At 34.5% G+C, this 16,831-nt stretch overlaps 2 protein-coding genes across 2 annotated transcripts; both read left to right on the forward strand.

The window, feature by feature from the left end:
* Positions 1-1,597: 1,597 nt before the first annotated feature.
* LOC136233896 (probable F-box protein At4g22030) lies at positions 1,598-2,820 on the forward strand. The gene has a single exon (XM_066023628.1). The coding sequence runs from the start codon at positions 2,098-2,100 to the stop codon at positions 2,725-2,727; it is 630 nt and encodes a 209-aa protein (XP_065879700.1). The 5' UTR covers positions 1,598-2,097; the 3' UTR covers positions 2,728-2,820.
* A 4,327-nt stretch (positions 2,821-7,147) lies between these two features.
* Positions 7,148-8,528, forward strand: LOC136233280 (probable F-box protein At4g22030). Its single transcript, XM_066022898.1, has one exon. It carries the CDS (start codon positions 7,159-7,161, stop codon positions 8,383-8,385), a length of 1,227 nt encoding a protein of 408 aa, XP_065878970.1. The 5' UTR covers positions 7,148-7,158; the 3' UTR covers positions 8,386-8,528.
* The last annotated feature ends 8,303 nt before the right edge of the window (positions 8,529-16,831 follow it).

Genomic DNA, 16,831 nt, shown 5'->3' on the forward strand with positions numbered 1-16,831 from the left:
TACCTGCAGGTACCCTTACCCATTAAAAATCAATGTATAAAACAAAAAATATTACAAACAAAGAATAAATTTAATAAATCATCCATAAATAATTCATCTATAAATTTAAAAAGTATTCTAAATTCTAAATCACTTCGATTACCAAAAAATTAAAATACACTAAAAAAATAAATAGGTAAATATGTCACACCCGACCCTAGACGACCTCAATCGACATCGGGCGTGAAATAGAAAGATCACGATCAACATTTAATAGTCTCCAAATATCATAAATATCACTTTTCTAGATATTCCTCTTAAATGTATATTCTAAATAAATCCATATTCCTATTACATTAAAACCTCAACAGATTTACCAACTTCATCATATTACAATTAAATACTAAAGTTCTAACCATAAATCTAACAATAAGTAGCCAACTTCCAAACCTCGCCTAATCGGTCGGTAACCTTCTCTATATTCTGTACTTTCTCACCTAAAAACATTAAAACATTTAAAAATGTGAGACAAAAATCTCAGTAAGGAATTATCAACTATAAAAACCAACTTTACTTAACATAGCTACATATATACTTTATAAAAGGAGTTAATCAAAACCTTTGTCTTGTCAAAACGAATCAAAACAAATAAACGTTTCATCAAACCAATTCATAATCAAATGAATGTTTTATTAAACCAACTTGTAATCAAATAAATATTTTATCAAACCAACTCGTAATCAATCAAACGTAAAATCTTATATCAAAACCAATCATAACCGAAAACATAATCCAAATGAACTTAAAACAGTGTATCCATCCTCGAGTTTCTCCCCTTAAGTATCAATCCATAACCACATATATAGTCGAGACGTCTCCTAACATTGCCTATCCCATATGGTCTTACCCAACACTTCACTGCCATACCCAATAGGTCTTCAGACTGTGTACACAGACCATGTCCCTCACTGAACATGGTCTTCAAATATAAAACCACTGATCCGGATAACTCTCGATGGATATAAAATCATAAAATCATAACATGCTCAAATTTCCTTTCACAATCAAATTCCAACTATGGTTTCAATTTCGAATGATTCGGACGGTCGAATCTTCGTAAATCAAAGAAACGGTAGAGAAACGGTTCAGAGAAAATTGATGATAAAGATGAAAGAAAAAGAAAAAGAAAAGGAATTTAAATTGATGATCACGATGGAGTATATCTCAAATACTCTGGAACATTTGAGAAAAGTTTGGCAAATATTACGTTTGATCCTCCATCTTTCTATAATCTTTTAAACTTTTAATTTACACATAAAACCATCAAATTAACTCCAAACTTTTCCTATAACACCAAATTAACTTCACACACCCAATAATTATAATATATACTAATATCAAAATATAAATTTTAGAAATTTAGACACGGACGTGACAAAATATATGAATATCGGGTATCCTTGGATATTCTCATACTCGTCTCATACCTGGGTAATTTTATTGATAGTATACCCTTTTATACAAAGTACGATTAATCTCATTAGAGTTGGATAGTGTCGAATACCCATAAGTACAATACTTGTTGTCATCCCTATTTAAAGGCCCCTACGATCGGATTTCTTACACACCCTTCCGAATCGACCATATACATATCTTATATATGGACAAATATCTTATATATGGACAAACATTTCAGAGATTTTCTATCGAAAACGGATAATACTCGCCCCATTGCTTCCCATAAATCAAGAGGATGACAAAATTTTGAAGCTGAAAATAATGTAATATTATAAAATTAAGGATTTGTAGTGAATAGAATGATTCCATTCAAAAAAATATTTTTGTCAAAGTCAAATCATCAACCTCCATTCCATGACTCCTTCCTCTTCCTCATTTATTTCTATATAAATACTTTCCCCCAAATCCATCTTCATCTTCATCTTCATCAATTCAAAAATCAAATCAGAATCTCATTTCCAATACTCAATCCAACACTCCCAGCTCGCTGAAGAACAGTGAAACGCTACCAGATTGTTTAAACAGCTTTATAATCGAATCCAAACGACACTCGCAACTCGCGATCATAATAATCGGAGTGCGATTAGTGTGAACGCAATAATGGAGAAAGTTTTAGCTTTGGATGAAGCTTTTCCACTTCCTTTATTAGGGAAAATGATTAACAAATTCCCTTCGAGATTCGAAGCTCCGATTTGGTGGACCAAATCGGAGATGAAAAGAGAAGGAAACGGTAATGGTAATGGTAATGGATGGAATGAGGAATTAGAGTCGGAGATGAGAGAAATTGCTCGAGTTATAAAAGGGAAAGATAGTGAAGATTATATGAAATTGGGGAATATCGCGTTGAAAATTAATAAGGTTTTGGCGGTTTCGGGACCGTTGTTGACTGGCATTGCGGCGGCGGGATCTGTGTTTGCGGGGAATAGGAGTTGGGGAGGGATAGTGGCGGCGACTGCGGGGGCACTGGCTTGTACGGTGAATACATTAGAACATGGTGGACAGGTTGGGATGGTGGTTGAAATGTATAGAAATTGTGTGGGATTTTTTGAACTTATGGAGGAAACGATTGAATCTACGTTGGATGAAAGTGATGTGGAGGGAAGAAAAAATGGTGAAATGTTTGAAATGAATTTGAGTTTACAGCTCGGGAGAAGTTTCTCGGAGCTTAGAGATATTGGTCGGAAATCAAATGGAAGCGATGTTGATGAATTTGCTAGCAAGCTTTTCTAAAATTGTCTTGATACAATTCAATCCTCATTTATTTTTTTTTTATTTTTTCAAATTAATTCTGTGTATATACATAGAGGAAATGTAAATCTTGTTACATATTCATACAATTTCATACATAGTACTATAGTGAAATCTTTTGTTTTCATAGTGGGTGACTAATGTAGAGCTAACGAAAAAGAGATCTAACTAGAGATATGAATTCCAAACAAAATGAAAAAAAAAAGACATAAATACGAAAATACAAACACAAACACAGAAAATATGTGGATAAAAAATATGGATGGGATGAGAAAAAATGAAGACAAACTTTATTTTTTTATTTTTCCGTTTGTCTTCGAAAGATTTCAATAATGTTATTTGGATTGAAATTATCTTTTTACATATCATTTATATAAAATATTGATATATCATTGTATATATAATTTGTTTTTTTTTTATTTTAAGTTTGCTTTTTATGGTGTTTTTTTGTGCCTTTCGTGATATGTTTTCTTCCTTTTGCGGATCTCGTTTGTAAATTTTAATATATTTCTACTGTGTGGAATTATACATGTTTGTGATTATTAGTATAATTAAAGCTTTAGGTGGATCATCTCTCAATTAAAGCTTTCTGTGTATACTAGGATTCGAACTCGAAATGTAGCTTAAGGTACTTGAAGCCCTTGTAATTAACTGATTTTTCCTTCTAAAATAACTGTCAATAATTATGTTTCAGTCTTAACTAAATATTTTGAATCTATTATCTTTGTTTAAAAATAAGACAGTTTGGACGCTCGAAATTGAGAATCCGTCCCGATTTTCTCCGATTAATCCCTCTGAGAGTTTTTTTTGGACCCTAGACGATTTTTAACCGTCTGGGTTCTACCGAGACCGCCCAAGCGCCGCTTGGTATCCAATGAATAAAAGAGTTTTTTTTCTTTGTTATAGTTCACTTTTGAAAATCGTCGCATGATTATTCTTGAATTGTGATTATTGTTTTTAGATATTTTGGTTTAATTGTGTTCTCTACTTATTTTCATGATATGATATAAGTGTTTAAATATATTGTTTCATAGTTTTTGGTGAATTATATTACTTGTGAACATTATATTTTATATTTAATTGTTTTAATAATATTGTTGTTAAATGTGTATGTTTGTACGTTTTTAAAGATATAAATTACAAATACACGTGTTTTTCTATATTACTACTTTTAGATAGTATAATACATATTTTAATTAAATTTATAACAATTTATTGATTAATAAATAAATAAATAATACAAAATCCGATACAAAATAAATATGTTACTCTATTATTTTCTGTTTGTCTGTTTATGTTAAGTGTAATGGTTAAAAATCTAAAAAAAAATAGACAGAATGACCAAAGGGTTAATATTAACAAAAAAAAAAAAAATAAGAATCTTGTAATATGTTTTTCAAAATAGAGGAACTTTTTTTTTGTTAGGAAAAGGAAAGAAAAAACAACAAAAACCAACAACTAACCCGGGATTAGCCTAGGGAAGCTAACCCCCACCCGATCATCAGACAGAATCGAACAAAGGAAGTTCGGAGGAGAAAAGAAAGTTGAAATTCCCGGCATCCTTGCATGACTCTCAGCAGCAAGGCGATCTGCGACCCTATTTTGCTCCCTGTACACATGAAGAACACAATCTTCTAATCTCTTTAACAAGGTTTTGGCTACTCAAGCACATAGCCTTGTTGTTAGCAATCATATAAACTGTTTCAAAGTTGTCAGAATCCACGAGCAGCCTTTTCAGCCCCAGATCAATGGCCAATCTAAGCCCAAAGAAGATACCTCAGAGCTCAGCAGTAAAGGAAGAGCCTATCCCCAGATTCTGAGTAAAGTCACATCCAATTGCCACCAACATCTCTCAGAACCCCTCCAGCCGCAATTTATCTAACTGTGTGTTAGATAATTATTTACCCTTAATTATATTATTATTAGAAATAAGATCTAGGGAGGATAAAAAAAATCATTAGAAAATTGAAGGTTGGATGTAGTTTACCAGCAGCCATTTTAGTAGATCCAAGCTTATACAAAATCAAATGCTAAATTTTATTTTATATTTATTTTGTAGCCTGTTGAATTATTCTTGGTCATTAATTAATTTATGGGTTCCGATATTTACAGCTCTTAGGGCTGTAAATAAAACCCAAAAATTCCTATTATTAGTGTTCATTTAGTTTTTCAATACATAAAATTTATTGATACTTAAATGCTTAAATATTTAAATGCATATATTCATAATGGCCCTGTTTGGTAAAGAACGTTTTGGGATAAAAAGAGCGGTTTTGACCAATTTTAGAAGTTTGACCACTGAAACCGCTGATTGGAGTGTTTGGTGGAGAAAGGTTTGGGAGAGAGTTTTGGGATGAAAACGCTAATTTAGAAAAAGCTCTTAAAATGAGCTTTTTCAATTAGCGTTTTGGAATATTAAAATTAATGGACTTCTTTAACCCTAATAGATAGACTCCCTCTTCTCATGCCCAAAATTAATGCCCTTATTCATCTTTTTGCACAAACCGCTATTATCAATCAGCTAATTTTTACCAAACAGGTCTACACAAACAGCTAATGTAAACAGCTAACAGCTAATGTAATCAGCTAACAGCTAATTCCCAAATAGGGCCAATAGATTGTTATATTTCCAATACAAATAAATACTTATTTTAAAATTAAAATTCTATTTTTTGTTGCTATATGTGAATAATTAATGCTTATATACAACCCTAAGGGCTGTATATATCATTTGCCTTAATTTATATGCTTCGCTAAAATCTATGATATCTTTCTTTCAGCAGACAAAAATGAATTAGTAATAAAATATAAAAGTTTAGCTAAATACACTTTGAGTAACAATACTTAATTGATAAATTAAGTTATCAAATTTACAAGTTCGTTGGTAGTTTAATTATTTATTAATATCAATTTCTGCATAAATTTGACTAAATTTGAACATTTAAACCTCACAAATATTCAAATGAATAGATACAAAAATGTTTATATTGTTGACAGTTAAAATTAATTTTATTATAAATTATATATAATTAAAGTATAACAGTGATAAATTCAACTAATTTCAAATCTATCTATCAATTAACTATAATATAAATTTGTAGATAAATTTATTAATAGTTAGATTCTCAATATGTGTACTGATATGTTTATCAATCTAATTTTCATTTAAATTATTGATTAATATTAATTATTCAGCTATTTTCCCTTTTAAAATGAATGCTTAAATCTTTAGCCGGCTCTCGATCTATCTAAAATTTTATCACTTGGCACATGATTTATTATTTGGTCACATTTTGTCTCTTAACTGTCTCAATTGGTGAAATTTCATCTAATTTAAACGGAGACTTAACAAAATTGTTATCCTATTAACTCGTGATGATATTTTAATACTTGGACTTGATAAATTTTATTTTAGGGATTCGCTTTTTTTTTTCTTTTTTTAATCTAATTAATAATTTTATATAAAAAAAATCTATGTGGTAAATAAGCTTTAAAGACGTGTCATGTGTCAAATTTAGGTGTCAAAATATCACCATATATTAAGGGGATAACGATTTTAACAAATCTCCATCTATATTGTTGAGTATCTTTTCCTTTATTGGATTAGGTATTAGAGCGGCTTCACCGTTTCAAATCTCTCTTTGAGCATTTTTCTATCTTGTCCCATGCATGTGAATTATAAAAAAGATCAAATAATAGTCTTTTTTTTATTTATCATTTTATACAAACAGTTATTAATAATCAGCTAAATTTTACCAAATAAGTTTATACAACCAAACAGTTATTCAAATCAGTTAAACTAAACAAAAAGGTAATGATACAAATTGAAATCGAGACGAAGATTTTTAATCTTAAATCCACAAAAAAACTTTTTTCTCAAGCCTATGACCCAACCATTGTCCCCTCTAATCCCGGTTTGGTGAAGAATGCAATGTATATGATCCACACACCGAGTCACCTATCCCACACGCTGCTCCTCCGTGGCCTTTTTGTCCCCCTTCACACGACTGCCGCACGCCAAGCCAAGATGACACGCCGAATAGGAAGTGACATGGCATGTCACTTCAATTTTACCATTTTCGTTGTTTCAGCTCCTCTCGTTGGACCTGTGTTGGAGATGTACGCACAATAGTTAACAACCTAAATATTCTCTATCCTCATCTATTTAGATCTTTGCTGAAAACAGAAAATTCTCGTCCTGTTCCCTTAAATTAAGATGATTACAAAACTTTGAAGTTGAAAATAATGTAATGAAAAGAAAAAGTCCATTCAAATAATTGTCAAAGTCAAAACTTTGATGAACAGCCATCAACCTCCCTCCATGACTCCTTCCTCTTCCTCTCATCAATTTCTATAAATTCCCCCAAATCCATCTTTCATCTTCATCGATCCTAAAATCAAAACTTGATCATCATGTCTTCTTTACAAACTTCATCTCTTCTCTTCCCATCAACAACACTAAAATCCGCCATTTCTGTTCCCAAAATTCCTTCAATTCGTCTCCCAATTATCCCCAAACCACAAAATTCATCAAACTTAGTCGAGAAACTCAAATTCAACCATGGAAATGGAAGAACACCCCCACAAAAGAATGAAACTTTCATCAATCCCAAATCTCCCAACTCAAATCAAACCCTCCAACTCTATGCTATTTTAGAAGCTGTAGCAGACAGAATAGAGATGCACCAAAACGTCGCCGTTCAACGAGATAACTGGAACAAACTCCTCTTAAACTCCACCAACATGATCATTCTATCCGCCACCACTATGGCCGGAATTGCATCAACTTCCACCGGAGATTCTTCTCATCTTGCTTTAAACCTATCTTCCACTCTTTTATTCACTGCTGCTACCGGAATGCTACTTATTATCAACAAAATCCAACCCTCCCAGCTCGCTGAAGAACAGCGAAACGCTACCAGATTGTTTAAACAGCTTTATAAACGAATCGAAACCACACTCGCGACTCTCGATCATAATAATCGGAGTGCGGTTAGTGTGAACGCAATAATGGAGAAAGTTTTAGCTTTGGATGAAGCTTTTCCACTTCCTTTATTAGGGAAAATGATTAACAAATTCCCTTCGAGATTCGAAGCTCCGATTTGGTGGACCAAATCGGAGACGATAAGAGAAGGAAACCGTAATAGTAATGGTAATGGATGGAATGAGGAATTACAGTCGGAGATGAGAGAAATTGCTCGAGTTATAAAAGGGAAAGATAGTGAAGATTATATGAAATTGGGGAATATTGCATTGAAAATTAATAAGATTTTGGCGGTTTCGGGACCGTTGTTGACTGGCATTGCGGCGGCGGGATCTGTGTTTGCGGGGAATGGGAGTTGGGGAGGGATAGTGGCAGCCACGGCGGGGGCATTGGCTTGTACGGTGAATACATTAGAACATGGTGGACAAGTTGGAATGGTGGTTGAAATGTATAGAAATTGTGCGGGATTTTTTGAACTTATGGAGGAAACGATTGAATCTACGTTGGAAGAAAGTGACGTGGAGAGAAGAGAGAATGGTGAAATGTTTGAAATGAATTTGAGTTTACAGCTTGGAAGAAGTTTGTCGGAGCTCAGAGATCTTGGTCGGAAATCAAATGGAAACGATGTTGATGAATTTGCTAGCAAGCTCTTCTAAAATTGTCTTGATACGATTCGTATCCTTATTTATTCATTCTTTATTTTTTGAAATTAATTCGTTGTGTATATACATAGAGGAAATGTAAATTTGGTTACATATTCATACAATTTCATACATATTACTAGTGAAATTTTCATTCTGGGTGACGAATATTGAGCAAACGAAAAAGAGATCCAATCAGAGATATGAATTTCAAACAAAATCAAGAAAACACAGAATTATGAAAACACAAACATAGGGATAAAAAAATATAAATGGAAAGAGAAATAAGAAAGACGGAAATCTTCGAAAATTTCAATGATGTTATTTGGACGTGGATTGCTACTACCGCTCTCATTTGAATTTTTTTCCCCTTTCATAATTTTATTAAAAACTGAAAATTCTCTCTTCAAAATCACAAACCCAAACAATAATAATTAAAATTAGGAAAATAATTGATGTGTGACGCGAAAACCCCGAAAATGGATGATTACGAGTCGGAAACATTAAATTTTATGTTTTTTATCAACGAAATCATGAAATAATGTATATTTTATGTGACGATTTTATAATTTTTGTCACAAGAAATGGACAATTTTGCATTTTTCGTCACAGAAAAGTGGTCGATTTTGCATTTTGGGGTCAAATTTTTTCTTACCCTAGGTGGGCAAAATCAAAACGTTCTCTCAAAAAAATTTGAAAAGAGTAAAATTATCCTAACTAGTATTTTGAAGGCAGTAAATAGCAACACCCGAAACAGGGCTCATCATTTGATAGAGTATTGATATATCATTTCAATACATTATTTGTTTTTTTATTTTAAATTTGTCTTTTTGTGGTGTTTTTTTTTTATACCTTTGTGTATGTTTTTTCTCTCTTGTGGATCTCGTTTGTATGAGATTTATTAGTTAACACACCTTCACATATAAAACAAAAATTTGGTCATAAAACGTATCCTATAATATATATAAAAAATTTCCTAAAATAAAAGGTATCCTCTAATTATTATTATTTGCATTTATTATTATTTATTGTCACTAATATAATTAATTGATTTTTCCTGTAATCAATTATTTTCAATGTTAATTAAATATTTTGATATCTATTATCTTTTACCCAATAAAACTAAATTAGGTAACAACCATTTTCTCTCCGGATTTTAATCTCTCAATCTAATTTATTTCATACTATTTTTAAGTCCCTTAATTTATTTATTTTTTCATTTCCATATATTTTTCATATTATATTTTTTATTTTAGAAACTCAATCATTTTTTTTTCATTTCAATTTTTTTCATACTATTTTGTTGGATAAATATGTTTTATAGAATTAATAATAAATATTGAATAAATTATTATCTTGGATAAAAATTATTAATTATATATTAATTGAATGAATGTATAGTGTTTTATGATAAATAGACCCTACTAATAATTGTTCTACTAAAATTAGAAGTAACAAATCTTCCCCTGTAAAGTCAGTAATTCTATATCCCCTGTGGAGTGCCCTCCTGTGAAAGCTATGGGTGTTAACAAGGTGAGTTTGAAGAAGCCTAAAGGTAACCCCAAAAAGAGCCAGAATTCTTTGGGTTCTTGGGATAAGAGGGGACCTGCGGGCTCTTCCTCTAGGCTCTCAGGAGCCCCTAATAAATACCTTGCTTAAGGTTTGGGTCTGGGCCAGTTTCCTCTTTTCTGATGGACTTTTGCATTTGGAATGTTAGGGGTGCGGCTAGTAAGGCTACCCGCATTCATGTAAACGACCTTATCAAGCAGTTTAATCCCTCTTGTTTTGCCCTTCTCGAAACTAAGGTTAGTGGAGTCAAGGCTGATGAGGTGGTGAGTAAATTTAAGTCTTGGAGTTGTATCAGATCTGAGGCTACTGGTAGGGCTGGGGGGATTTGGCTGTTTTGGAAGCCTAATCGAATTAGGATTGATATTATTAATCTTGATAGACAGTGTATCCATAGCAAGGTTTGTTATCCTGGCAGTAACCCCTTCTATGTGACTTTTGTTTATGCTGATCCGGTTCTTTCTAACCGTAAACGCCTTTGGGAGCTGTTGTATTCCATTAGCACTAGCATGGTGGATGCGTGGATTGTTGCTGGGGACTTTAACGATATTGCCCTCTTGAGTGATCAAAGAGGGGGGGCAATCATTATGTTAACCGGTGCCTTAATCATAAGCAGGATATGGTCCGTTGTGGGCTGTCTGATTTGGGGGCCGCTGGTCATAAATTCACTTGGAAAAGGAATAGTGTGTTTGTAAGACTGGATAAAGCTTATGTGAATATGGCTGCTCTTTACAGATTTCCTGATTTATATGTGCTGAATCTTCCTTTCCGGCACTCTGACCATTGTCCTATTCTGGTTAGATTGGTTAAGAGTAATGAGCTGAAAGGGAATAGGCCTTTTAGGTACCTTGTTGCTTGGGATGCCCATCCTGGTTTTGGTGACTTTGTTAAGGATAATTGGCAACCGCATTCTGATGTTCTCCTGGCAGCAGAGGAGTTCAAAAGGGAGGTGGTTGGATGGAATAAAAACATCTTTGGACATATTGTCCGAAGGAAGAATAAGTTGTTGAACAGGATGGAAGGGCTTCAGCGTTGTTTGGAGGCTCGTTTCGACCACAGTTTGAGTTGCCAGCTTAGAGCACTCCAGAATGAATTGGAAGCGGTTCTTAGACAGGAGGAGCTCCTCTGGTTCCAGAAGTCTAGAAAAGCTTGGATTAAGGATGGTGACCGGAATACTAGATTCTTTCATCTTTCAACTATTATCAGGAGGAAGAGGAATCGAATCGACGCTATTAAAGACTCCAATGGTGATTGGATTTATGAGGAGGAAATCATTCGCCGCCTTGCTCTCGATTTCTATAAGAACCTCTTTGAAGCTGAAGAGGTGGATCTGAGCAGAGCTCATTCCAGGATTTCCTTTCCTAGGTTACAGGAGGATGTTAGGGTCGAAGCTTTTCGCCCTATTAGCATTAAAGATATTGAGATCGCCTTCTCTAGCATTGGGGCTACTAAAGCTCCTGTGATCGATGGTATTCCTGCGTGTTTTTACCATAAACACTGGGATACGGTCAAGGATGGTGTGTTCAACTTTATCCTTGGGGTGTTTGGGGGTTCCATTGACATCAGTCTGGTTAATAAAACTCTCCTCGTCCTGATCCCTAAAGTTGAGAAACCCTCTTCTTTTTTGCAAATGCGGCCTATCAGTCTTTGTAATGTTATTTATAAAGCGGTCACAAAGATTATAGCCAATCGTCTTCGGATTATCCTTCCTGGGGTTATTAGTCAGAACCAGGGGAGCTTCGTCCCTGGTAGGCAAATGATGGATAATGTGGTTGTCGCCCAGGAGATGATTCATTCTATGAAAGTTAGGAAAGGCAAGAAAGGGATTGTGGCCCTTAAGCTCGATTTGGAGAAAGCATATGATCGCTTAAATTGGAGCTTTCTTATGGATAGCTTATATAGAGTGGGAATCCCTGAGAACTGGAGGAAGCTAATTGAAGATTGTATCTCTTCTCCTGTCTTCCATGTCCTGATTAATGGGGATATGTCTGAGGAATTCTCTCCGTCTAGGGGTATTAGGCAAGGGGATCCGATGAGCCCTTTTCTCCTCGTGATAGCTATGGAGCGGCTGGCCCTCCTTATTCAAGAAGCGGTGGATAACGGCTCCCTTCATCCTGTGTCTATTAATAGGTTTTGCCCTCCTATTTCCCATTTGTTTTTTGCAGATGATGTGATGCTGTTTGTGGATGGGAATGAGGAGCAAATTGGTGTTATCATGAATATTCTGGATAATTTCTGTGCTGCCTCTGGTCAAAAGATTAACATCCATAAGTCTCGAATGCTTTGTTCTAAAAATATGGATAGAAGTGTTTGTAAGAGGCTTAGCGATTTGTCGGGTATTCCTCTTACCCAATCCTTGGGGAAGTATTTGGGGGTTCAGCTCCATAGTGAAAGAGTGACCAAAGCCTCTTTTAAGGAGATTATGGATAGGACAAATGGGTTATGTGCTAGCTGGAAAGCTAATTCTCTCTCCTTTGCTGGGCGCCTTACCTTAATTCAGTCTGTCAATTGTGCAGCTCCGAATCATATCATGCAGGCCTGTAATCTGCCCATGCCGGTTCTTAATGACCTTGACAAGATTAATCGGCGCTTTCTTTGGGGGGAGTCTGGAGAAGGGAAGAAAATCCACCTGGTTCCCTGGAAGGAGGTTTGCCAGCCTAAATCTATGGGAGGGCTCGGTATAAGACAGGCTAAGGATAATAATAAAGTCCTTTTGATGAAGCTCCTTTGGCGTATGTGGCAGTCTCCCTCTTCTCTTTGGGTTCGGCTACTTCGTGGTAAATACAGAAAGGATAAGATCTTTGGTGGTCCGAAAGATAGGGTTGCTAATTGCTCTTTTACTTGGAAAGGTCTTAGTGCTGTCTTTGCTGAGTTCTGTTCAGGCGTTGGTCTGGATGTGGGGAATGGCAAATTTATCAGTTTTTGGTATGACTCCTGGATTGGGGATAGACCTCTTATAGATATCTGTTGCGTTCCCCCGCCTTCCAGTACCCACCATTGGAGGATTGCGGATGTGGTTGACGCTGAGGGTGATTGGAAGTGGCCTATGTTTGAGTCCTTCTTTGGTCTGGATATTCTCCTTAAGATCAGGGGAGTCAAGGTTAGTACTCAGGAGGAAGATATGGACAAGCACTGTTGGGCGCTTTCCAATAATGGTATGTATTCTTGTAAGTCTGCTTTTGAAGCCTTCTCTTGTAATGGGTCCGGTCAGCCCTCCTTTTCTTGGAAGTCCATTTGGGCTTTGAAGATCCCTTACAGAATCAGGAGCTTTATTTGGCTGGGAATGAAAGACAGATTGCTGACCAATGTCGATAGGCACAGAAGGCATCTTGCTATCTCTGGTGCTTGTAGTAGGTGTTCTGGCCATGTTGAGTCCCTTTGCCATGCTCTGAGGGATTGTTCTAAAAGTATGAAGGTTTGGAAGGAAGTCCTTCCTCCTCACATTCTTCCGTCCTTCCTTGCCTATCCTGAGGCTGATTGGTTCCAATCTGGGGTGAGTGGGAAGCTTCTGGCTAAGGTTGAGCATGGGGAGGTTATCTTTGCTATCATTTGTCACCAAATATGGAAGTGGAGAAATGAAGAAATCTTTGGTGGTAAGGAGATGTATGTTCATAACTTACCTGAGTTTTTCTCGAGGAAGCTCTCTTCAGTTATTGAAAGTTTTAAAGGGGATTCTTTGGTTAGAGCTTCTCAGAATAAGGAGGAGCGTCTTGTCGGTTGGTGTAGGCCCAAGGAAGGGGTGGTGAAGCTCAATACAGATGGTTCTTGTCTGGCTAGTGGGAGAATTGCGGCCGGAGGGGTTTTAAGGGATGGAGGGGGTGCCTGGATGTCTGGTTTCTCTCATAACATTGGTATGGGTTCATCCTTCTCGGCGGAGCTGTGGGGTATCCTCTCTGGGATTAAGCTTGCCAAGAGTCTGGGTGTCAAGAGGCTCTCAGTGGAGTCTGATAATAAGGAGGCCATTGATATGATCTCCGACAATCATGTTATCTGTTTTATTAGCCAAAACCTTATTAAAGCCATTAGGAGGCTTGTCTCCGATTTTGAATCTGTTGAGTTCAGACATATTTACAGAGAGCAAAACCGTATTGCGGACCGCCTGGCTGCTGCTGGCCATGAGAGGATGTTGGGCGTCTCCATTCTTTCTAGTCCTCCTTCCTTTCTCTTACCCCTTCTGCTTGAAGACAGGATCGGGGTCAGCTTTCCTAGGCTGATCCCAGGCTAAGTTGTGCTTGTTTCGTTTTGTTTTTCCTTTCCTTGTTTACCAAAAAAAAAAGAAGTAACAAATCTTCCTAGTGGTATGTTATTTAAAGGTTTTATTTATTTTTTTAGGTAGAGATGGTAAGTAAAGATCCCGTTAAATAATGGCCTAATATATCATCAGCTCCCTGAACTTGTCCATAATAGTAGATTAGCTCCCTAAACTTTGCAAGTGTCTCACCAGCTCATTTCGTATCACCAACTCTCTGAACTTGTCAATAAAAGTAGATTAGCTCCCTGAACTTTATAAGTATCTCACTTACTCCCTAAACTTGCTTATTCGGTAACAACTAAATACAAAAACCATAATGCTAACTCTCAATCCTCATCCAATTCAGCCTCTCAAACCTGCAACACTAATTCTTATAATAGGTTGAAAGGAGAATAGAAAAAATTACCTCTCGAATAGATGAAGATGTGTTTTGAGAACTTAAATTTAATAGGTTTTTGTATTCAATTGTTATGGAATAAGCAAGTTCAGGGAACTGATGAGACACTTATAAAGTTCAATGAGCTAATTTACTTTATTGGACAAGTTCATGAAGTTAGTAATACGAAATAATTAAATTCAAAGAGATTGTGAGACACTTGTAAAATTTAAGGACTCAGTCTATTACTATTGATAGGTGATATATTAAGCCTTGAATAATCTATACTTGTGTATGCATGGAATCCAAGTTGTGTGGAAGACTTTTCAGATTCGAAAATTAAGACAGGGAATGGGTCCGGTCAAATAGGACTGGTCAATTTTAACAGTCCAGTCTAAAATATTGTAATTTTTAGAGGGGTAAATTTCAAATAAAACCTTTGTAGTTTCACTAATTTTCAAATAAAGAATTGTGGTTTACTTTTTGTCAAAACGATGATTGAGATTTCGCATTTTTAAAAAAACAATGACCTTTTGAAGTAATGCTATTAAAACCATTTTAACGAAAATGAAAATTTTCAAATATTAAAGTTGTTCATTGTCATATTTGCTATGGAACTACATTTTCGTTTTTCGAAAATCATCTTTTTTAGAACTTTCTATCTCTAAACATTAACTTTCTCTCTCTTTACCAAACATCATCTAAATAATCTCAAAATAAAAAAGTTGAAGAATTAAAGTTGCTTAGAATATTAGTAGTTCTTAAAATATGTCATTTTTTAAATCGTCAATGGTGATTTTAATAGTATCAAACGAAAAAGTCTTTATTTTGCTAAAAATGAAAACCTCAGTTCTTACTTTGAAAAAAAATAAATCACAATCCTTTATCTGAAAATTAGTGAAACTACATGGATTTTATTTGAAATTTACCCTTTTTAAAGTTAACAACTGTTTATACAATCTCACAAATTTGTTAATTACTTAATGTTTGGTGGAGATTTTAGGAAAAAAAAAAACCATTATCTTTTTAAAAAGAATCAAAATTATAAAATAAATCTCTTGATATGGCGGATTTTCCAAAAAATATATATATATATATATATTGCACGTGGTTTAAAAATTTACAAATATAAATTAGTATTTTATGAATTTTACAGTTAAATGATATATGAAATGATATATGAGTTAATTTTTCGACTAAACAATAAAGTGGTAAAAAACACTAGGTGCTAGTCGGGCAGACAATGACACCGAAGATTAGTCGGGAATTGATCGAATTTGTCCTTTTTTGTTAATCAATAAATTGTTATATAAATTCAATTAAAATATGCATTATATTATCTAAAAAATAATAATATAGAAATACACGTATTTAATATATATCTTTAAAAATGTGCAAACATCAACATTTTAACAACAATATCATTGAAACTACTCAAAAGTAAATTATGATAAAGCAAAAAATAAATTCACAATAAAAAATGTGTTTGTTCATCGTCTCTTAAGTGGCGTCGAGGTGGGCTAGGTAAAGCTCAGACGGCTAAAAATCGGTTAGGGGTCAAAAAAATGCCTAAAGAAACTAACCGTAGAAAATCAGGGTGAATTCTCGATTTCGAGCACCTAGGCGATCCAGACGGTCTTAGTTTTGAACAGTGCTAAACAATATTTAAGGTTTGGTTAATTTGCAAAGTTAGACTTTGAATTTTGGATAATTTACGAAGTCAATGTTTTTAATTACTTCAAATTGCTCCCTTTTGGGGTAAATAATTAAGGACAACGATTTTTAAAGGAATGATTTGTAAACTGCAAAAAATGCACAGACTCATGTTTGCAAACTTTTAGACCACGTGGATTGTCTTTGCAAATCCGTCAAACCATAAGGTTTATTTGCATATTTCCTTATTTATATTATTAGGAATAAGGTGTAAATTTGCCCTAACGTTTTTGGAGAATTACAGATTTACTCCTAATATATGAAATAATGCAATTTTATCCCCACATTATCAAATAAGATCAATTTTACCTTTATTTTCAAACAATATCAATTGTATCTAAGTACACGTTAATTTTGTTATACAAGCCTAACATAATATAAGCAGAACATAAAGACGACACTAAGGGAATGTTTGTTAGCTCATTTTTATCATCTTGTTTGCCTTTTCACTTCAAATGGAGAGTTTTAGGTGTTTGGTTAGTGATCTCCTATTTACCTTTTACACCTGAAAAGCAGTCTTTTTTATAAAAATAGAGAATCCCTACTTTTTGGGA

Source organism: Euphorbia lathyris, chromosome 6 (genome assembly GCF_963576675.1).
Source record: "Euphorbia lathyris chromosome 6, ddEupLath1.1, whole genome shotgun sequence".
NCBI classification, from domain to species: domain Eukaryota; kingdom Viridiplantae; phylum Streptophyta; class Magnoliopsida; order Malpighiales; family Euphorbiaceae; genus Euphorbia; species Euphorbia lathyris.